Source organism: Medicago truncatula, chromosome 3 (genome assembly GCF_003473485.1).
Source record: "Medicago truncatula cultivar Jemalong A17 chromosome 3, MtrunA17r5.0-ANR, whole genome shotgun sequence".
Lineage (NCBI taxonomy): Eukaryota > Viridiplantae > Streptophyta > Magnoliopsida > Fabales > Fabaceae > Medicago > Medicago truncatula.
The window spans coordinates 28,055,443-28,079,836 of NC_053044.1; the positions used below are offsets into that span (position 1 = coordinate 28,055,443).

At 35.2% G+C, this 24,394-nt stretch overlaps 1 protein-coding gene across 2 annotated transcripts; it reads right to left on the reverse strand.

Moving 5' to 3' along the window:
• Positions 1–557: 557 nt before the first annotated feature.
• LOC25490766 (DExH-box ATP-dependent RNA helicase DExH11) lies at positions 558–18,840 on the reverse strand. Of its 2 annotated transcripts, XM_013604666.3 has the most exons (23): positions 18,590–18,840; positions 17,167–17,412; positions 16,718–16,972; positions 16,530–16,598; positions 16,235–16,310; positions 15,874–16,049; positions 15,636–15,743; positions 13,721–13,822; positions 12,728–12,928; positions 12,516–12,626; positions 11,733–11,800; positions 10,946–11,303; positions 10,302–10,457; positions 10,127–10,237; positions 9,863–9,916; positions 9,037–9,294; positions 7,762–7,871; positions 6,364–6,517; positions 2,520–2,982; positions 1,649–1,863; positions 1,303–1,541; positions 1,002–1,128; positions 558–907 (listed from the first exon to the last, which is right to left on the reverse strand). In XM_013604666.3, the coding sequence occupies exons 1-23, from the start codon at positions 18,722–18,724 to the stop codon at positions 695–697; spliced, it is 4,005 nt and encodes a 1,334-aa protein (XP_013460120.1). In that variant the 5' UTR covers positions 18,725–18,840; the 3' UTR covers positions 558–694. The 2 variants fall into 2 exon arrangements, with proteins under 2 accessions (XP_013460120.1, XP_039687213.1); XM_039831279.1 differs by lacking the exon at positions 17,167–17,412.
• Between the last annotated feature and the right edge of the window lie 5,554 nt (positions 18,841–24,394).

Below are 24,394 nucleotides of genomic sequence, written 5' to 3' on the forward strand. Positions count from 1 at the left end.
AAAGTGTCATATAAGTTAACGGATGAGAGAAATTGGAGAAGGAATATTGTTATGAATTTGGATACATTTAGCTAACGGATTCAATAAATGGAATGGACTGTTATCACTTATCAATCTATGGCTGCTTGAAGAGGAATAAAATACAAAAAAAAAAAAAAAAAAAACTCAAATTTTAGAAACAGTGCAAGTTTCCCTCAAAAAAAGAAAACAGTGCAAGTTGTAGATAGAATATGGCAAAGAGAATGTAGAATGAGTGAGGTTGATACACATGAAGAATATGAAAGTGCATTGATGTATTCTTTCAATTTAAATGAACAGACATCAATTATTTAGTAAAAAGAAAAACAATCCAAGTAAAAATATCACTTTACGAGAGATTTTAGGATTGTTTATCATGTCAAGAATTATAAGGGGGACTTTTATGCCCAAGAGTAGTGGCGGATTTAGACGTATAGGGATGAGGGCACTCACAAGACTTCAATCTAAATATTATTGTCACCACTCTTTTGTCTTGAAGTGATTTTTTTTTTTTCTTTTCAGTTGGAATTGTTTTGAAGTTAAAAAAAGAAAAGATAATGTGCATATTGAAGTAGCATATGCATGTACGATATGCAAAGAATTCATTATATACACAAGCATCACTTGATATATGCACTGCATTTGAGCTCAAATTAAACGTGTTAAAAAATAATGATCATACGCCAGTAATATACAAGCTAGCTGCAAATACAATGTCACGCTTTATTGCATTAGAAGCAATTTCCATTTTTTTGCAGAGCGCAGAATTACCCATAATAGCTGCAGAATTTTTGAACTCTCGACATGTCTCATCCAACCTGACAATGGTCCTTACTATCAAGCCTTCAGGAACATCAGTAAGTTCACATATGTCAGCAAACGGAGTACCCTGCATTCGAAGTTATGGATTGATTTATTAGTCACACCATAAATCAGTGATGGAATTCAAGAACAAAATAGTGCTATTTGCTGCAGAAGCAAACCTTTGCCCATTCATAAACCACTTCAACGAGACCAAATTTGAGATTTTCTTGGGCATACTCTTCAGGGCTTATTGGGAGATTAAACTGTGCTTGAAGCTCTCCTAGTCTTATAGCTGTTTTGTACAATCTGTAACAAATACATATGTTATAATCCATATGTTGATTCCAATCAGAATTGCAGAGACGCGGGAAAGCAAAATGATAACAGATGATAAGTTATAAAAATAATTAAGTGGGGTCTTATTTATTGTTTTTCTCATGAAGATCAAATTAAATATAAATAGAGAGAACTGAAAATTACCTATTTTTTGCATCAGACAGCCTAGGTGTGAGTGAAGGCTCAGATGCATTCTTCTGCTGGAACACAAAAGCAGACATTAACGCCACTACTTCTTCTGGTTCCAGTTCATCAAGCTGGTTCTCAAACAGGCACTCAGTACATATCAATTCCTCCCCAGAATTCATTTCACAAGCAACTCGTCCTTTCATTTGAACTACGAGATCTTCATCAATGCATCCAATTTCCTTTAGAACATCTATCTGGAGAGAAAGTAAAATAAACAGAAGTCACCATAAAATTACTGCTACAACAGAAAATCAAAATATCTTCACAAGCGCAACTAAAAAAGAATATTAATGTGGTATACCCGGCCCTGAAAGTCTGGCATCTGTTGAAGTGCTTCATCCGACATTTGATACTGAAGGGAACAGACTTCTTCTTTGTGTGCTTTTATCTCTTTTGCTAACTTGAGGTGTTCTGCCAATTTTATACACCCATTACACTGATTCTGGGACATCTTCTCCAATAATTTGGTCCACTTACGGTATGTTTCCACAAGTTTCGCCTCTCTCAACTTTAGATCTATAAAAAAGAAAAAGGAAAGGAAATTAAGCAATATTGGCCTAAGGTAAGAAACAATAGAAAGAACTCATTTGACTTATCTCCTCACGTAAGCACTTAGTATAAGTATCTATAAGAGCCTATAAAAATAGTTCATGATATAAACTGTTTTTAGATTATTTTGATAAGCTCTCCTCATCCACCCTCAAACAAAATTTTCAGTGAAAACAAATTCTTTTATTAAGTGCTCATGACATAAGTTTGCTCTCATATGATAACCACTTGATTAAGCTATTTATCCAAGTACCCCATAAATTTCGGTTTTTGAATTACAGCGGGTAACCAAAGTATTAAAATAAAAGAAGACATTACGGCCAAATGAGGATGCACAGCACCTAAGCTCTAGAAATATCAATGTTCCAGATGAGAGAGATATTGTTATAAATGATTCGGCCAAAAAATGGATTTTATAATGAACATGTCTCCTCATGCTTTTACAACTTTAACATGCCCCCTCCTGCAAAAGCTTCTAAAAGTGATGGTATCCCTCAAAAGAAATTTAGTATGATACTTTCTCCATGTTATTATTTTGAAAACTTCTCTCTGGCCAAACATGGTCCACTTGTTATCTATAAAAAGTGGACATAATCAATTCTTAAACCTAAAAATGGTAATACCTTTCACCGGATCCAGAGCTGGAGGATACTTATTTCCATCGGATTTCAAATCCTGGAGCAACTTAACAGTCTTTGCGTAAACAGAACTGCTAACATCTTCAAGAAGTCCAACTTGATCAATTTTAATTTTGCTACTGCATATGCACAGAAACTCTTTAATATCGACTTCACGGACTTCATAGCTCATTCCACAGGCAGAACCGCGATGGGGCAATTTAATGTTGATGACACCTCTTCCCTTGCGAGCAGAAACAGATGTAGTATATTCATCTACAAGACCACGTCTTGATTTTGGCATTACAAAAAAACCTTGGTCAAATGTACTGCTCTTGTCCTGTGAATTGCCACCACTTGAGGCATTTTCCACTGGGAATGACATGTCAGGTCTAATCACAAAAACAATGTACAGTTTATTACTTGGAGAAGGAGTTTTCACAATCACCGCAAGCAAGTGGTCCTGGGCCTGTAAAGCAATCAATTGTGATACAAATTAAGCACCAACTAATGTGTCAAGGAGCTCAATATCTATTTAAGATTTAAACTTTTATAAAATACATGAACATATTAAACTCAAGAAGGACACCTTATCTATGCCTCAATGTTTGTTAAGGACCAAGGATCAAGACTTATGTTATTTACATATAGGAAGTACATACCCATTAAACCAGGACCTCTCTGCTACATAGGAAGTACATTTAGATGTATTATGAATCTTAAATCAATGAACCAAACCAAGTAAATATTAAAATATTAGGCACTCAACAATCAACATTATAGACTTCACTATTTGAAGACCACCCTCAAATTATCTAAATGAGCTTGTTTGCCGACAACAAGAATATCATCAAAATAGCACCAGTGCAAACTTCCTTCAATAACCCAAAGAGCATGGCCATATAGCCATAGTGCTCTTCATGAGTCATAAATGCAATCTTATGAGCAGCTATTTCCTTCATCTGTAATCGATGATGACAAGCAAATTTCCAATATAGTGGACTGGACATGACAGTGTGCGGAGCATTCTCTGGTGACACTACATCAAGTGTAGTCAAGCAAAAGTTTATGTGGGCTTTCCTCGTCGATGAAATTGTTCAAATGCACTAGGCTAAAAGTGGGATAAGGCTTGGTTGTTATTGTTGTACTAGGCTAAAAGTGTTAAGTCGGACCAGATGGCAGAACACAACAAAGAGGCAAGACCAAGTGTGCTCATTATGAACTTGAGAATAATGTTTGGACAATGTTCAAAAGTTGCTTGAGTAACTACCACTTAACATTATTGATATTAAAAGGAAAAAAAAGAAAAAAAAAAGTTTATTGGGATAATAATTGGAGGAGGGATTTAGCCAATGGGAGCTTAAGGTATTGTCTAAATGAACTGCAGGAGGTATTGCCTAAAGTAATTTTGAATATAGGCTGTTTCTTGATGATGAAAACTGGATCAAGGAGGGAATTATTCAATCAAGTAAGTGTATGAGGGGCTTTCAATGGGAAAACCTCAACCCAGATTCATCCTTTTCCAAACTATGGAACAAAATTGTGCCTCTGGTCTGGAGGTAACAGGTTTTGTTAGGAGATGGGCATTGAACAGAGTGCTCAGAAAAGCAAATATGGTATGTAGACTTTATCACAAGGGATGTCTTGGTTGTCATTCGGCAGTAAAATTTTCCAATCAATTATTCTTTTAATGTCCTGCTTATTCAGAATTTTGGAGGTCATGTCTCAACTCTCAAGTGGTTGGATATAACTTTTGTATTGCATAATGACTATAGGAGTCACTTACAGTTTCAGGGGTAGCTGTGATTCAGAGAAGAGTTTTGTGATGCTTGGCAACCTATATGATTTGCTATTATTTTGGCTATTCGGTGGTCTCGTAATCAGAAATTGTCAAGCCAGTCTCCTTGGATGTGGAAAAGATTGTAGAAGTGGCAAAACTGAAAGCTTCTAGGTGGTGTGTGAGACTATCTGATTTTAGATACGCTGTGTCATATTTGCTGATAAATCCTGCTGCATGTTTAGGTGCTTCTGAAAGTTATGGCAAGTAGTTTAACTTTTCATTTTGCTGTATGGTTTATACTGTTGGGTTCGGAAGTTAGCAGAATTGCTCCATCTCTGGTTGGTTTGTAATTCTATGGTCTAGTATTGGGCAAAGTAGCTTTAGATCAATAAAATTTGCTAGCTTATATATATTTGCTACGATACACCCACCCTTTTTTGTGAAGGTCCATATTAGCAACTTGCACCTTTTCCTTTGGACAAATAACCCATTTTCTCTTTCTTGAAACAAAGTGCAGTTGAAGGGCAATTAAGTAATTCAAAATTTATTGTTTATTTTTAATAGTTTTTATTCCCCTTTTTTTTTGTTAATTGCTTTCTCCCCCATTTTTTTTTCTCTCTGTTGATCGCTTTCTCCCACCCTCTCGTTCACGTCCTCGAACTCTCCTCAACCCACTCTCCCAATTACCGAATTCATACGACACCGACGCAGCAACGACATAAACTGGTCTGGACCTCACAATTCGGTCGCTGTGACCACCGTACCCGAAGATTCTCTCAGAATCCTCATCACGCCTTGATTCCTCCCTCCGAAGTTCACTCCACCGCAAAGTTCACTCCACCGATTACAACCCATCTACCGTGATTCCACCATCCATTTGGAATCCTCGTCACGCCGATCTTTATGTCTCGGCTTCCGACGATTGTAAGTCACGAATCTGGGATGTTCGTGAACCTGGTTACACCACGATTTTTTCAGCACAACGATCACGAGATTCTTTCATGTGATTATTACAACGGTTTTTTTTTATTAATCAAGTCTAGAACTTTAAAGTGAGGGGGAAGAGCAATGACAGAAAAAATTAACAGGGAACAAGGCGAGAGAGAGAGAGATCTAGAAAGATTCTCAAAAACAAGGAAATTTAAAATTATTAAATGTAAATCACAATGCTGTCCTTTAGTTTTGACCTTTTCAAAAAAGCAAAACATGGATCTTTTTATCCAAAGCAAAAGGTGAAAGCTGCTAAAATGGGCCTTCATAAAAAAGGGTGGGTCTATTGTAGCAAATCCCATATATATATATGCATGCATGCATGCATGTGTGTGTGTGTGTGTGTGTGTCTATATATATATATATATATATATATATATATATATATATATATATATATGTGTGTGTGTGTGTGTGTGTGTATGTGTATATACACACACACACACACACTGCATTTAGAAGAACATTTTTAATAATATAAAGAATTGAAAAGTTTCCTATGATCTTAGAATTTGGGCTCGGGACTAACTAAACCCGACAAAACCAACTTGCAAGGAGGACTGCACAAGCCTTACAATCACTACCTAAGTCATATCTTTGTTTGATATGAGACTCTCAACACATCTCATGCTCAGGACTACACATCTGAAGCATGGACTAATGCAAGAGGAGTAATATGCATCACATAACCCCCCTTACATCCACGCCTGAACATCTGGAACATGGACAAATGCGGGTTGAATAACAAAGATGTTAGCTCAATCACATATTTAGGATAGTTGCAATACCATCTTAAAAGTTAGGTTTGGGTCTCATTCAACTCCACAAGACCGGCTTATTAATTGCCGCAACCTTATAAGCACTACCTAGGCAATCTATAGTTGATTGGGACTCTCAACATACTCTCACGCTCAGGACTCGACATCTGAAGCATGGATTAATGTTAGATGGAATAACATCGATATCAAGCACTCCTCTAATCCTTCAAATGATATATTATCTCCCAAAATTCCCAATTGCATATCAAGTCTACCTCTATTTCCTTAGATACAAATGTGAAAAACGAATACATGAACTCACTGATTCTGATTTTATTACGACAACTCTTCCAGTATTGAGAAATGGTGTGACATTTGGAGAGAGCAAAATTGCCTCTGATATCTGATTGTTGTATGTCTCAGCCTCCATATATAAATCATAATACTCTTCAATAGTTGGCTCACCCTTTATACATCTGAATGAAGAGAAGAAAAAAAACAGCAGGCTTGTAAACTACAAACTAATATTCAGATTTATAAAGAACAAATAAATTAAATTAACAGGTAACAGTTAATGCTAATAGTAAATAGTAATCATTCTCGTTAGACATCATGAATCTTCCAAATTAATCAGTGATCCTATTAACAGGTCTCTTCAAAACGATACCTCATCAATGTGAAGAGACACTAGACTAAATCTGTTGTATCATTTGCAGAATAGACCCTCTTGACAGGTGGTTTACTAACAATGATCCCCAACTGTTAAGGGAATATCTTCAAGAGTTGATGTTCTATGAGTTAGGTACCAAGGAACTTGCTTGTGACAACCAATCAGCTTCTCACCTCAAGTCAATTCAATATTTCCATAAGACTAAACACTTAGAGGTTGATTCACAGTTCATTAGAGATAAAATTCTCACAAGCAACATCAAGACTTTATTTGTGGGTTCTAATGATCATCTTGCAGACATGCTTGCCATGTTTTTACTGGGTCCTAGGATAGCTTATATATGTAACAACTAACAAGTTGGATGCATCTAAAATGTATTGCTCCAACTTGAGGGGGAGTGATGATTATGACTACGCCATTATTCATTCATCTTCATTAGGTTCTCATAGTTTCCTTGGAAGCCAATTAGATTCTGATATTATGGAATCATATTTCTCTTTGTTCTCTTGTATATATACTTATAAATTCCTGGTGAGTGATTAAGTGAAATATTCAGGTTTGTAAGGTGAGGAGTGCCTCCTCTTTATAAACTCTTCTCAAGAGTCCTATTTATCCGATGTGGACTAAATCCACCCCCTCAAAGCCAACACAATGAAGGTGTTGGAGGCTGCAATGAAGGCAAACCAAAGGCCGCAATTTAGGCAACTAGGGGCGGACCGCAATAAAGGCAGAATTTCCAACAAAGAATAACCACCTACATATCTGTTAAAATACTACTTTCATATTGCCTATCATGAACCAATTGTCCAAAACCTTAAAATATTAGGTGAAAAATAATAAATGATTTTATATTATATCTAAAAATTTCTTTACTTCATCTTTATATCAGATTATCAACATTTGACCACTCACAATGGTATCATTCAGGAACTGCCAAACAGCTAAAAGTATGAATGAACATCATAATGACAGCAAGATTGTATTATAAAGAGATGTGAACTTAAGCCTGAAACAACAATATTGAAGAGAAGGAAGGGATAATTGACATACTCAATAACCCTTTTAGGCTGATTAAGCTTTGTCTTCAAAAGCTGTTGCATTTCCGGAAGTTTTTCCTGAGCATGGAATTCTGCAAAACTTCTTTTAAGCATGTCCTCTACCTGCAACCCAATTTTTCGCACAACTTGGTAACAATTCATCAAGAGAGCAAATATTGCTAACATTAAATGACATTACTTATAGCAGTTAGTAATAGTTTTTTCACTATTTTGGTATGGTTGATGCCTTAACTGTACTTTAATTCGATGTGATTTAGTGGTTTGCTGAATAGTACAGTGGTGCCAAGATTATGGGAGTGTTTTACTGAATATGCCAAAGTTCTGTAGCGTATGTTGTCGGTAATCAATCTGCATAGTCTAAGAATGGCAATTTAGATGGAGCCAATATGCGCTTAGTGTGGCATACATGGGGACATGCCAGGGATAAGTGTGTCAAGTTTTATGGTCAATCAGGTACTGGAAGTTGACTCTCTTGCAAGCTCAATTGGTTGGAGCAACATTGCATATACAACATCAAGTTGATCCTTCCACATCCATCTGTATTTCTCTTTCTTTCACCAGTCAGATCAGTTTTTAACTCTGACACATGGATCTTCGATTCAGGAGCTACCTCACATACATCCTCTTCGGCGTAACAGCCATACTGCCACCTGCTTCACCGAAATAGGATTTTGTGGGCCGTCGGCAACGCCCTGCAACCCGCCACTGACTACATAAAGCTCCACCAGCTTCAAAGTTTTCGAAGTTGAATTTTGAATTCCACGTTGGGTTCTCTCAGTACCCTCCACCCAACTTAAGGGAGAGTTTCAGGATACAATAACTGTTGGTTAGACTACTTATGGATACTTAATTAGTTGATTAGTTATGCAATTCTGTTAGTTGATATACAGAATTGTATATAAAACCTTTTAGATTGATTGTATATAAAACCATGTGGGAGTGTGAGACTCCATCTGTAAATTAATTCTTCAGCTTTCTTCTTTTCTGAGTGTTCAATATACAATGAAGCTTTTTCTCCTCTCTTGTTTGAAACCTCAATAGATACATCCCTCCTTTTGTGGAAGAACTATTCATCAAAAGTTTTTTCCAATGATCTAATTATAAGTTTAAGTTGGAAAAGAATTTTTTTTTTTGGTCAAGAATTGGAAAAGAATTTAAATTACCCCAAGCTGCTTCTCTGCCCAATTATTCCATTATTAATTATAGTATCTTCACCACCATTGTCATGATTTTTAGAGAAAACATTTAGATTTATTGCTATACACACCTTCAATTCTTCCACTCGAAGGAGATGCAAAATCATAATATAGGTCAGCCGAAATTGAGATTCAAGACGAGTTGCACTTCCAACAATAACATGTTTTAAATCACTCTCTTCTGGGAGTTCATCGCGGCACATCAAAATGACAGTACCAATATTATCAAGTCCTCTTCTGCCAGCACGACCTGCCATCTGAGTATACTCTCCTGGTAATAACTGCCTAAATTCCTTGCCATCAAACTTCCTTACAGTATCAAAGACTACCTGCAAAAGAGTATAAATGCAGTCTATGTTAAACAAGATTGTGTGATATCAAAGACTTCTGTAGTGTTTTCCCTCTAACAAAACTTCATTTATCTAAACCCTACTTTCTCACTGCATTTTTGCTATAAGTTTCTGCTTCAGTTAGCATTTATATCTGACAAACTGATTAGTTAGTTATGTACGAGTGACCCTAGCTTCAAAAACTCTATACGTGGGTACTTTGGTATCCCATAATACAGAAGTTTTATTTCTACTTTTCTTAGCGCTTCCTTTCTTCATTACAAATGCAAAAGACACTCACTAGTAAAAAGAAATAAAAAATTGCAACCTCCTTTTGATCCAAACAGAACTTAAAGGTAATCTGAGACTCAACAAGAACCATGGATCAATCATCAAACCTTTTAAACAATGAATCAAAAGTCCCTTGTAATAGTGTAATGATCAGTTAAACCATGGAATTAGTTAGCTAGGCTAGTAAGTTTAAAATTTAATTGGACTTGGTTGAGCTTTTCAAAAAATATTTGAAATGCACCTCCAATTTTAGTTGAAACACCTTAAAAAGACTAACCGTTCTAGCAGGTGCATTGACTCCCATTGCAAATGTCTCTGTTGAAAACAAGACCTAAACAATAAACGAGTCAAGAAGTCATATATCAATCTTAAAATAATTTAACAACCAAAAAGCCAAAAAAAAATAAAAAATAGTTTAAAGTGTAAACCTATTACTTTCGAAATGAAAGCAGTTGGCTGTATTGTTGACACACAGCTGGCTAAAATATAAGGCCCAAAAAAAACTAGAATGTCATACGACAAAATGAAAATTCCATGTCACCTTGATAACACCGCGGCAAAATAGCATTTCAACAACTTCCTTTACAATTGGAAGAAGACCAGCATGATGTACTCCAATCCCTCGACGGAGAAGACTTTCGACTCGAACAACCTGTATATAATGTAATTAGAAGCCAAGCACGGTCCAATAAATGCTAAGCTATATATGAACTAACCTGAGGTAAATTTCTGTCAGATCCCTTCAGTCGTGAAAACGCTTTGTCACAGAAAAGACGGATCTCACTTTTCTCTGAGCTACTAGTGAGGTCAGTTCCAGTCATGCTATCAGCAGACTTATCACATCGATTCTTAGAAAAACAAAATATAACCACCTGTAATCCCAAATCAAAGTTTCAAATTCACAATTAAGGTTTGAAAATAATGACATACTGGTTCCCATAAAAAATAGGAATTTCCAAACGAGTCACTAAATTTTGTTTCAATTGGATCCTTAACTTTCTTCAGCGACCCAATAAAACAAGTATATGTATTGGGGGCGGGTAAATTAGTCAAATAATAATAATAAATTAGGAGCATTGAAAATGCACGAACAACTTGAAAGTTAAAACATGATCAGCAAATGGTAGTACTCAGTAATAAAATATAAGAAAATCACAAAAATTTAAAAAAAAAAATCTAATATACGAACAATTAGCTACTCAGACAATTAATTAAGTTATTTCCAATTGTTCCTCAATTGAAAATATTTGTGCCGATAATGCCATTTTTGGTTTTCCATAATATATAGTATATATTAATAAAAGCATAGAACATAATTGACTTATTATAACCAAAAAACAAAAGAACATAGTCAACTTACAGGTAGTAACGACTTTTTGGAGAGTTTGTTGATAAGCATTAACCACATTGAAGCTTCTTGTCTCCATCTGCTTTGGCCATTACCATTATTGTGATAGCCACTGCCAGTTCCAGAGAAATTAGTTCCATACTGTTTCGTCCGAGGTGTATTTTCTCGTTTTTGACCTCGAGCATTGTCATGACCTGCTGATGTCCCTGGCTTTGGTCCAGAACTCACACCAGCAGTCAAATGCTTTTTCCTTGAAGCATCTTTAGCAGCTCTCAAACCCTGAGGCAGAAATATTTCCCTCTCGCAAATTTTGTAAAATTCTCCAGAGTAAAAAAGGCAGTGCTCCAATGGGACGGGTCTTTTTGTTGTCCTGGATGAAAAATTGATCATTATAATAGGAAAATATATAATAAGACAACTAGGAATCGCCAGAAAGCTTTTTATCTTAAATTATGCCCCATTGGTGTAAATTTCAGTCTTGTAATCTTTACAACAAGTGAGAAGAGAACTTCATTTTTAGAATACTGTTCAGTGTTTAAAACCGAAGGAAATCACAAGTTAAAGAGCATGTTCTAATAACCTATTTATGATTTTCAGAGTCAAAAATTCATTAAGGCATATGAGCATAATCAAGTATGGCTCAATACCTTCTCTTATAAAAAGAGAACAAAATGAACTTATTGTATTATTGCCATTTTCAAAAAGGTTGGATGTGCTTAAATAAATTCCACCACTGGCAATATATTCAACTGCTAATTAACCCTCAATAATAGATGTATACGATAGATTCACAACTTACCCCGTAACCCGGATTTCCTTTTGTTTTGTTCTGCCAATCCAATCGGCAAATTCAACGGTATTAGGAACCTGCCAAAAAAAAATCCAAAATGACTGATTAAGCCAAAAAATTTGCAGCGATAATAAAAGTACAAAAGGGAAGACATTATCTACGACAAACAGAGATAGGCAATATATAGTAATCATCTTGTCAAAAGTACACAATGGAAGACATTATCTGCCAAAAAAAAATCCAAAATGACTGATTAAGCCAAAAAAAATTGCTGCGATAATCATCTTGTTATGTAACTATCGCTGTTGGCATAGAATTACCATTGGTGTTTATTCATATCTGAACCAGTATCTATCATAATACAATGGGAAAATTGAAACACCTCAGTTGATGTCATCAACCTCATTAGATAATTTAAACGATAAAATTATCCCACTAATGACCACCTTGTCTCTACACAATTCTAAGTGTCTGGCTCCCTTTCTTCTTTATTAAGGAGTTCTTCAAGTTGTTCAATTATGAATTGTAAAAAGGAATAAAAATTTTAACCAATAAAAAAAACTCCTCGGGCTGGTTTTAAATTTTTTATTCAATTTAAAGAGGGTACTGTTTTCACAGAACTTCATATTTTTCAGTTATTAAAACATTCATGAAAGAACCATAATGCCTCATGTGCTTTCGAGTTGCAGAAACAAATCCAGCATTCGCAGTATCAGAACCTGATTATTTTATGCAAAATCAAGCATAGTTTATCTCAAGTAAGTAGGATATCAACAGAGAACCAACTAATACCGTGGCAGAAAGGAGGATGATATTGATGTGTCGTGGAAGCATGATAATTACTTCTTCCCAAACGACACCTCTATCAACATCATTGACATAGTGCACCTCGTCAAATATTACCTACCACATTTATGCAGAAAATATGTCAGCAAATCAATATGATTCCAAGAAATTCGTACTACGGTCCTTTTATTGTTTGGGAAAAAACAAAAGTCCATTACCCATTCAATGTCTCGAATTATATCTGCACCGCGATAGAGCATTGATCTTAAAATTTCTGTGGTCATGATGAGACAAGAAGCCTCTGGCCTCAAGCTTACATCACCAGTAAGAAGCCCAACATCAAACTTCCCACAGAAATCTCTATATTTCTGATTGCTGATGGTTTTTATTGGAGCAGTATACACAGCTCTGGTGCAGTGCTGCATGGACGAAGTTCAAACATAAACTTATTAATAAATTCAAGATATTCCTTCATGTTATCATTCAAATTGACTGATAGTATTTTTACATAAAAGGGGGGGCGAACTTAACAATGTTACATGATTTGGTCAGATTATCATGCGGGTAGTTGAATAAAAGTAATACTCTCTGTCTCATTACTAGTACCATTTAAGGTAATGCACAAGAAAATGATTGATTATATTGTTTTTTAGTGTTGGAATATTTATTAGAATATTTATAGTATTTTCTATTATTATTGTCCTTGATTTAAGGAGATAATTAAGTTGTAATCTCACTATTTAAACCAGCTCATGATCAGGAATAAATCAGAATAGCATTTATCCATTTCTTTCAACTTGGTATCAGAGCCTCTTCAAGATTCATTGGGCCACCTGCTATCAGGTTTCCGTTATTGGCCACCTACCATTTATGTCCACGAGCCAAGGAGGCAATCCTCACCTCACAAGCCGGTTTTGTGGGGTTGTGTTAGGCCCAACCACGATTTCTAAGATATAGTAATATAATGTGTTCAGTCTAAGATGTCCTTATGCAAAAGTATAACATCGCATTAATTGGAGTAGTTGAAAGTAGTAGTGGAGTAGTTAGGTGGATAAAAAATTTGAGAGAAATATTCCAAACATGACTGAAGCTAAGCACAATGCCCCAATGATACTGAGCAATAAGGTTCATGGTGTCAAGCAATCACACCGCCATGAGGCAAAAAAATGGAAATAAAGACACTGAACCAGCAGTCAAAAGTTTAGGCATACTTTTGATGCTAGAGCAAAGGCATACTCGGCAACTACTGTCTTTCCGGCAGATGTGTGAGCAGCCACGAAAACAGATTCTCCCTTTTCAAGATAATAAATAGCCTGCAATCATCATACAATAAGGAAACAAAATAAAAAAATATCAAAACAAATGAAAGTAGTATATTCATGCTAGAGAGGACACCGGAAGATAATTTGATATAAATGATTTCTCGTAGTTAAAAACAAAATGAAAAGTTTATCGACTATAAGAAAGTATAATCTATTGCAAAATAAGTTACAAAAAAACGAGTTTCTTCAACAACAGTTTAATCATTATAATCAATACCTACATATAAAGGGGATACCAAATTTTTGTCTAGCCTTTTAATCTTCCAACTTAACACTGCATTTAAACTATTTAATTTATAATGAACTCGTTCTTTACCATATCAAATAATTTAATTTTCTAACCTATATATAAAAGTGATACCAACTTTTGGTGTAACCCTATTTTTTTCCAATTTAACTCTATGGGACCATAAAAAGCAGACAAATGGGCTAATTAGTGCCTGTCTGCATGCTAGTACAGAATAATTTAAAATGTGACTAGTGCTCCTTAAGCATATGATCCAAATCTGCAAAGCCCAATGATAGGACCCAAAATCATGAATCAGAAAACGGGATTGTATTGATATTGAAATGACCAAACCAGAGAAATAATAAAGTTAGAAACTACAAAACCCCTTTCCTGAGGAAGAGGTAACTAATTTGGTTACCTCCTTCAACCTATATACTGATCCCTCTCCAGAATATTCAATAACTAATTCGGTTACCTCCTTCAACCTATATACTGATTCTCTTCAACTCATCCAGTTATTCCTTTTCTCCCTCCTCCAACCAATCCCATGTGTGCCTCCCATCCCCTAATTCTTTCTGCGGGGATATATCCTTATACCTCCTTCATAAGTTTGCAGGCCTTTATCTATAGGCCCAACCTCCCCCCACCCACCCACACCCCCAACTCTCTTTTACCTCTTCTGCATAATGGGCCAATCATATTTCCTCTCCTATACTGATGCTGAACCTGAATGGGCCTATCAGCCAATTCACAAATGGCTCCAAATAACAGAGGTCTCATCCCCACCACTCAAGAATTTAGCATAGAATACAGTATAGACTCCCAATCATTGTAAAATGAACTGAAACACATTTGCAATTGCAATAACATGTGTCAATGGCCAACAACAAAAAGTATAAATTCTAACTAGTCACTTCATAAAATGAATTTGATCCGAGAAGCAAACTATAAAAGGAAAGGCATAGAAAGTAAGAAGACTAGTACAGAGTAAGAAAGAGAGAAAATAAAACTTTTAGTAGATAAACGGAGAAAGAAAACTAGATTTTATTTCAATTTAATGACTGTACAAAAGCAAAGGTACAAAATATAGACTGAGGCACATAAATGCTAATAATGACCATCCTAAAATTAAGGAGAAAATATAAAATAGTAAAAGCTATGTAGGAAAGGGAGATCTCAATAAAATACAATGATTTTGTATCAAAGTAAGGATGAAATGGAAGTATGAATTGAACTGTTTAAATCAGATTGCCATTGGTAGTTTCTCGAAGGTTGAAACAACAGATAAATATAGACTCTGGACCTCAATGATCGGTCACTTATTTGAAAACCTCCTGGGGACATTGTCACATAAATAGAGGATAATGCAAGTAAAAAGATCACTTTCCACTTTCCAGCCCATAAAAGAGTGGTGAAGGGAAACATTTCAACATAGTTATTATTTCTTAGCTCTTATTGTTTAAGGTCTATGAAACAATCATTATATACCTATATTTGTAACTTCAATCATATGGTATTGAAGTATGGTCAAAGTACAGTGGTGACTAATAAGAAGATGATTAGTGAGGTAAATACCTTCTTCTGAAATGCATCCAATTCGAAAGGAAACTCTAATGCCATGTCAGGAATAAGTTCATGAAAGCGACCGGCAATTTCTTCACTGTCTTCAAGCTTAGCCCAAGCCTGCCAAAAGAATAGCTTTCCTATCTCAAGCTTTGCCACAAAAACAGAAAGAAAATAACGACGCATAACAAGACAGATGAACTGTGCTTTTGAACACAAATCAGGACAACATCATTGCATAACCACTTACTAGCTTCTGCTTTTGTCCAACCACGTCACTTAATCCCTCCAAATGCAGTTGTGATCCTTCTGAGTCAGCTGATAAAATATCATCAAGTGACATTGCACTCTCGCTAGCTTTGCTGGATACTTCGGTCGTATCAACTTCAGCTTCCAACGTAACAGTCTCCCCTTCTGATAAATGACCTGAACAAACAGCATTGTCCTTAACCACAAAAGAGGTGAAAAAGAGTTTGGTCTAGTAAAGATTTGGTTGCAGACTTGCAGAGGTTTGGTTCCTTTGATTATAGTGCAACACAAGGATTTCCAAACTTAAAATGTAGGCCGAAAGAACAGAAGTTATCAAAAAGTTATAAATGTATGTCATGTACCATCTTCTTGTTCTCCAACAACATCCTCGTCCCAAGCCTTCTTAAATAAGTCGTCAAACTGTACAGATAATCCACTCTGCATTCCAGCAGTCAACATGAGAAAAAGGAACGTGTATATTTATTTGATTAATAACCAATATAATCAAGCAAGCACATTCTTAAATTGACCATATCCCTGGTACTGGTAGTGGCACCATCTGGCATAGAATGAGGGAATCTACAGTATAAACTAAAAGAATGTACACTGAAACAGCTTTCACAAATTTAGATACAGAAAATGTTAAGGTTAGCTAACCAAATTTTCATCTAACGGGCCCTTTGGTGTATCCGCGTCCTTGTAAACATTCCATGACAATGGATACCGCTGCAAATAAAATGAAACAGACCTTGCATGAGTTTTATCAAATTTCAAACTGCAAATAGGATCAAAAACAAATAGTACTTTTCCTCATATATGAATAATAAATAAAAAATAATAATTACCTTGAGCGCACCAAGGTCCAATCCTTGCTTTAGGCTAGGTGGTATTGTCTGTGCAGGGCCACCATTTAAAATTTCACGCACCCATTCACCATTAGAAGCACCAGGCGGAAGAGATCTATTTAGATTTTGCGAATCATCCAAACCTCCTGGCCGAAAAGGTCGATTGTTGATGCTTCCCCTAACAAAATCCTTCGCAGAAGTGCGTGGTAATGGTCCAGATTCGACAGCTCCTGATGCTAGATCAGATACACTCACCTAATACAACATTATAGGCACCAGTGAGAAGGTGACAAAAATCAATTAAGAGCAACTTAAAACTAAGTCTATTCTAACTTAACAAAATCTTTCCAACAAAGACACAGACTGTGCTAGTTCATATTGTTATATCGAAATCTAAATGGATCATTAATTGGGAAGACACATATATTAAACACAAAAGCACCTCACACCTCCTCAAACTTTGGCTTCCATTTTTCTTTCACTGGACGTCGAAACGGAGGTTCCCAAATTGGAACTACCACAGTCCGCGGCACTGATGGCTCGAGAGGAACTTTAGCCTTGTCAAACCAATCAAATTCCCACTGCTTCCCAACTTTTTCGGGTGCAAATTCATCCGTGTCCAATCGCGGCTCTAGATAAGTCTCTTCGATATACTTCTTTATAGATTCAGGTGTCTCCTTAGGAAAGGCAGGTGGCTGAAATAAAGTACGCAAAAAGTTATCAATGACAATAAATAAACCAATGTAGTCAAAGGTCGGAAGGAGGGGATACAAAAAGGCATAATCCCATCCATCGAAACTTGCTAACCACAAAGCCAACAAGGTGAATTAATCAAAATGTTTAGCGTGTGTACGTTCGGGTGAGCCTTTTCCAGACCTCGGTTTTTAATAAATTTGATATTGTAAATTTATATTAAAAGTTGAGTTTGAACTTTGAGGAGAAGTCAAAGCCATTTATGCTTTGGATTCTTTACTTTAAAAGCAAATTTAATATAAAAAAAATGGTTAAATTTTTAACCTGCTGCAACATTACTTTCTATCGCGTCAACTCAAAACAAGGTTTAGAAGGAAAGAAAAAAACTCATTTTAATTCAAAATGACAAAACATCTAGACTTTTATCAAAATCATGTTAGATTGGATTGCACATAAATTTGAAGGAATAGAATAATACTCTTAGAATTTTGGTTGGGCCTAGCTAATACCAATGTTGTCAATTGTGGAAAATAGTGGTTTATTCAAATTCTGCTATGCTATAACGCCACTATTTGACAATACTTTGCATTCAATAGCGTATAGTGGAACAATAGCGTGCGGCCTGTTCAAATTCCACTACGCTATAGCATTGAGCACCGCTATTTGACAACATTGGCTCCTCCTTACAAAACCGGTTTTTAAGGTGAGGACTGCCCCCGCTTATGCACTTATATGTTCCTGTCTTATCTCATCCGATATGTCCGACTCGTGACAAAATAATAACCAGTTGTCAGTCTTCGGTAGTCGATACACTTAACCACAAGCAACCTAGGGTTTTGTAACTGAAAATCTGAATCTTGTATTTTTACTACAAATGCTAGTATGCTTGAGTAGTTCTTTTATACGAAAACACCAATAATTCATTACTCTATGGAAAGCCTAAGCCTACTACGTATATCAGATTGAAAAATCTCGTATAATACATTACTGAATTTGCTAAATAAATGATTAAGAAAAACAATTAACTAATTAATCATTCAATTGCGTTGTGAATAAAAAAAAACTGTGATTAAGAGAACAGAGAAAGTAACAGAAGCAGAATAGTTGAAGGAAGAAAAAAAAAAATAGGTTAAAATTGGAGTGATAGTGTGTTGAAGAAGATGAAGTAAAAAACCTAACCAGAATGAAATCGGGAATGGAGTGTTCCGGCTTGGGGCGTTCCACCGAGGACAGCGGTTCTACACGGAGGTGGCCACTGTGGCCGGAAAACCCGACCCGGAAAGAGAGTTCGTTAGATACTTGAATCGGATCCATTAGAAGAAGCGATGCAAGGTTTTGATTTTCGCGCGGGTTTTGGGTGAGACTGTAAGAAGGTTAAAAGGACACTTCACATGAAATTGAAGTGAAGTGAAGCGCAACTGAACAAGTAAAGTACAATCCAACAATCAAAGTAAAGTACTTATTTTTTTTATTTTTTTTGTCAATTTTTTTAATTAAAAATAAATAAATTATCTACCAAATATAAATAAATATTTAATTTTTTATTTTTTAGAAGAATGAAAAAATTATAATGACTCGTCGGGATTGAACGTGTATTAAGGATTGATGAAGGTTAAGAGAGATATTTTGAATAGGTAATAATTTGTAAACTCCTTACTAACTAAATCAAACATTCATTGACACATTTTTCTTTCTCCTTGGTTAATACATTTTTCTTAATAAGTGCGAAATGAGCAAAATGCTAATTTAAATTGGGACGAAAGGAGTATATTTTATTTTTGGATTTTAAGGAAGTACACCCACACCTTTCCGAAAGCATTATCGATAAATGTCAGTAAATACATACTACCACGAAGAGTCTCCACTTCCATGAGTCCGCACGCAGCAGAATACACCATATTCAATATATTATTTTCAACTTTGAGGTTCTACTAAAAAATACTCTTGAAGTAGATAAAATAGTCACAAGGAAGGGGAGTTTGAATTGTGACCCTTTAAAAATTAATCCTGCCACTTAAAAGTTATTCTCAAGTTGATAACTTGGAATGGTTAAGTTAACAGACAGACTTCAGAACGTTCTGAAGTATTAGTATAAACACAATTTGAATAATTAAATGTGTTTGTGTGTGTTGTGTTTACTGTAAGTAAATAGTAAAGAAAAGAGAAGAAGAACACACAGAAATTTATAGTGGTTCACCCAATGTGGGTTAGTCCACTCCTCACAATCTTGTGAGATTTTCCACTATGATGCTTGAGATAACTTCTCAAATCCTGCACCTTACAACCTTGTTCACCTGAACAATTACAACAACTGTATTCTCTTAGCCTCAGCAGGCTTACACCTTTCTTGCTAAGTTACCCACTTAGACTTTACACCTTTCTGCTCAAACTAACACTTTAGTACCCCTAAAGCTAGATGAGACTTTCTTTACAATTTGTATGGAGGTTGAATGATATAGATCAGACAAGAGAAGAATGGAGGTTGAGTTTTATCTTTGAAAAGATATGAGAGATATTGATTTACACTTTTGAAGACTTCTTGGAATCTTTGTGATGATCAATATTTTTGCTAAAGCTTCAAACACTCTTATGTTGTTTTCTTGTATGCTTTGCAAAGGTGTATTGTATGCTGAGGTCTTGATCTCTATTTATAGAGTTCTTGATCCTTTATAGCCGTTGGAGAGTGACCACTGGTCTTATGCCACGTGTCCTGGGACCCACCAACTTTAACTTGAAATTCTGGGCAAACTGAGATACTTCAGAATGTTGTTGTGTTCTTCATGATCTTCATCTGAGTTCATGTGGATGAACGGTCAGATATGCATCTGGATTTTTGCAGATGAATGTATGATGAATTTCTGGGTTGTACTTGAAGATTGTTCTTGGACATACTTCAGAATGTTCCTGTAGCAGATCTTCTTTGAAATCTGTCTTGGAACGCGTGCAGGATATCATAAAGTGGTGTTGTCACTTCACTTCCATGCTTTAGGGGATTTGATTTGCTTTGTACAGTACCAACTCCCTTATGTGTCGAGATCTTGATGAATGAGATCAGATCTTGCTTTTGACTTTGCCTCTTGCTTTCCAACCACTGTACTGTTCACGTCAGAAAAAAGCATGGAGCAGGATCGAACTTTCTGAACTCAGGGGACTTCAGAATGTTTCTTTTGTTTCACTTAGGATGATTTGTAAGACTTGTAATTAATGTAATCAAATCCTAATAGTGAAACATTTATGAAGTGCAGCATGGAAAACATCTAGGATGATATTCTTAATGGAATATTCCTAATGTTTTGTACTTCAAATGTTCATAGTCTTAAATGAACATTGAAGATGTCCTCTTTGACTTTTATCAAATAAATGCCTTTATTCCTTGATTGATCTTAGTCAATGTACTTTACTGGGCTTTTATTTAAGTCACATGAACCTTGCATGATCGTCTTTTAGTTCATGAGTATCTGGGCTTGGTTCTTGATGTTCATCATGAACAACCTTCTGAACTCTGTTCAACTTTCTAAATTCTTTTTAACTTTCTGAACTCTGACTGAGTTCTTAAGTCTTTATGTCCTTTGATTCTTTGTATCTTGGTATAAATTGAAACTTGTTCCTGTCTTAGTTAACCACTCAAGAGCACAAGTTAAATACCAACAAATTAATCAAAGTCCATTAATTCCCTATTAATAAAGGTTTGTTATCTTTAAAATTAATTAGGGATTTTGCCTCAACAACTCTATGTTGCTTCAAAAACAAACAACAATCATGATAATTCAACTTAGTACATTTGTGAGATGCAACGAGGGACTTCCTTGACAGAATTTGCAATCTTTTTTTCACTTAGGTGAGCCATCCTTTTATGCCACAAATCTGACAAAGCAACATTCTTGACCACATTCGAGCAATCTTTGATCAACTTAACTTGATTTTTGTAAAGCCTCGGATACACATCGTCTCTAGTAACCATCAATGCTCCTTTGGTAGGTATCACTTTCCATCACCAAAGTTGTTTTGAAGTCCAGCTAAACAAGAGCATGGACGGAGATTATATTTAGACGCAAATCTAGCACATGTCGCACGTCCTTTAGTGTTGGTGTTAAACCGATATTGGTTTGAACACACACATCATTAATTCCAACAATATCTACAATATTATTGTTGTCTATCTTGACTTTGCCAACAAAGTCTCCTACTTTGTACATCACAAAGAATTCTTTGTTGGAAGTGGCATGATAAGAAGATGCAGAGTCAACGACCCATATAACACATGAATCTACAATACGACATTCTTCTTTTTCAACAAAAAGCAACATCATTTCCCCATCACCTACTAAGGTTGTGGTATTTTCATCTTCGTATGGCATTTGATTCCTCTTATCCTTCTTTTCTTTGCTCTTCCATTGTTTTCAATTTCTTTTTATGTGACCTTCTTTGCCGCAGTGATTATTGAAGTAGCAATAAATGTCACAAGAAAGGGGGGGTTTGAATTGTGACCCTTTTTAAATTATTCCTGAAAGTTTATATTAAATTTTATACTCAAGAAAATTTCTTGGTTAAGATACGTTAGTCAAATAAGTAATAATCTTAGGACCAGAATGATCTGGAGCAGAATGAGAAAATGATATAAGGCTGAAATATAAAGATTCAGTTAAGGACCAGAACGTTCTGGAGAGCAAGAATGATAAAACAATATATTGAGCTGAACTTAAACTTTAGTTAAATATTATGCAGTTGTTTTATCTTGGACCAGAATGTTCTGGAGGCAGTATAATTAATTAATTATAAGGACCAGAGAACTCTGGATTAATATGATTGAGATTTAAACAGGACCAGATTGTTCTGGAAGAAATTAGTAACGTAATATTATAAGGACCAGAGCACTCTGGATTAATATAGTAGAGATTTAAATAGGACCAGAATGTTCTGGAGATAAGAGATATTTCTTTTAATGGGTCTTTTTCCTTAATGGATCAAATTCCTTAAAAGCCCATAAATACCAAATCAAGTCATATGATCTTATTCCTTTATTTGGTGAGACAAAATGTTTCATATTAATTTCTTGCCTTTAATGATACATAGACTATTGCATAAAAAGTTCACTCTTGTCTTCATACGTGAGTGTTATTGTTTGTTCTTGTCATGTGCCAAGATCATTCTTGAGATCATTCTCATAAACATTTCTCATAAAAAATCATTAGTAGATAACAATATATAATTAAATAAATATGTTTGTAATCCTTAAAATAATAAAAAGGATTTTGCTTCAACAATTATATTTGAACTTTTTTCGAGGTTGAGACTGTAATCTGTCTTTGGATTTATTGGATCACCATCAGCTCTTACTTCTGCCTCTGTTTTCCGTGACATTGGTTTGAGAGCTACTTGATCCTATGTTTTTATTCTTATTTCTTCATCGAACATGTTGTCTTTAACTTTGAACAATGTCAGCCAGGCACAGATCTAGAAATATTGTTAAGCAGGTGCAAAATCATATACTAATTTTTTTAATGAAATCATATACTATAATAATGTACATTAAAAAATCTACTCATAAATAAGTGATATTATTAACACTAAAAAAGCAGAGACTACAAAAATTATATCATTTTATATCCAAACAATTGAATATACTTTCAAAAAATTGAATATACTTAAGTATCTATGAAATGTATTTCTCTATTGACTTTATATTTTAAAACTATTGTTTATTTCATCATTTTGAGTATTGTCGAATATATTTGTCTATATACATCAACAATCAATTATTCAATAATATTATATTTCATATTTTTGCATATTAATTTCTTCTTTTAAAAAAAAATTTAGTAATATTTTGTGGGGGCAAAACTTATTTTTAATGGTAAAAAAGTAAAATTACTTAACAAATTTATGTAAAATTAATAGAACATGTGGGGTCAAGTGCCCCCAATTAGCTGAACGTGTATCCGTGCCTGATGTAAGTGCTCCATCTGGAGCATAGTTGCTTAACGACACTACCCAAGTTTCCCTATTTTTTGGCAAAGAACTCAAAAGTAACAATGATTATAATTTGGCATCGAACACTTCATGGCAACCAATTGGTTTAGCAAGTATTGAAAGTCACTCAAGTGCTTGGCAACCGATCTTCCCTCCTGATACTTTAAATTCACCAACTTTCTAATAGTGAAAGTTTTGTTTTGTGCGGTATTTCTTTGATATATATTTTCGATGTTCTTCCATGGAGTATGGGCATTCGTCTATGTGCCCCACATGGTGGAATACACTAAGATCCACCCACTGCCTAAGCAAACTAACAACCTTCCGACAAAACTTTTTTCCAGTCTTCATTCGTAATTTTATCTGGCTCCGTGTCTCCCTTTTCTGCAGGATCATATGTATCATTGCAGTAAAGTATATCCTCCGTTTTCGACTTCCAAATGAAGTAGTTTCTAGAAGTGAGTTTAATCATCGTACTAGTATTCTCCTCTATTTAAGGGAAATTGTTCCATTCTATACGATTAAATTTGCCACTGGACGTCCATAAAATGACCTCTTTAAATATGTACCATAAAAGGATATAACTGCCTTAAAGATCACCTTCAAATAGGTTTTTCAAACAATGAAGTTGATTTTCCAATCTTTCATTACGTGCTTAATCATAATAAGAACTGGAAATGTGCTAGAGAAATTTTCTCTAAATTTCTTGAGGGCTGGGGTTCAAGCTCCCAAACTTAGGTAAAACATATTCTCCTTGTTGCAACCACGTTGCAAATGCAAACTTTTCCTTGAAATATGCATATGCGATTTTATGTCGTAAAAATGTGGCTCCTTATGATTCAAACTTGATAAGACTTAAGACTACTCTTGAAGAATTGTGAGAATTGTGAGTAAATTTGAAATTGTCACCCACAAACTAATTTGGTACCCCCTAAAACTAATAGGGATAGGCCCAGGGCCCATAAAAATTGCATCGAACGTGTCCAATTCTGGTTGATTCTCCAGAAACTTCTC

Excerpts from the sequence above, each read along its gene's own strand:
- LOC25490766 (XM_013604666.3), bottom strand. The coding sequence starts at position 18,724 with ATGGATCCGATTCAAGTATCTAACGAACTCTCTTTCCGGGTCGGGTTT. Across the intron at positions 15,744-15,873 it reads TTGGACAAAAGCAGAAGCTA|GCTTGGGCTAAGCTTGAAGA; the intron begins GTAAGTGGTTAT and ends TTCTTTTGGCAG. Across the intron at positions 11,304-11,732 it reads AAGGAAATCCGGGTTACGGG|GACAACAAAAAGACCCGTCC; the intron begins GTAAGTTGTGAA and ends TTTTTCATCCAG.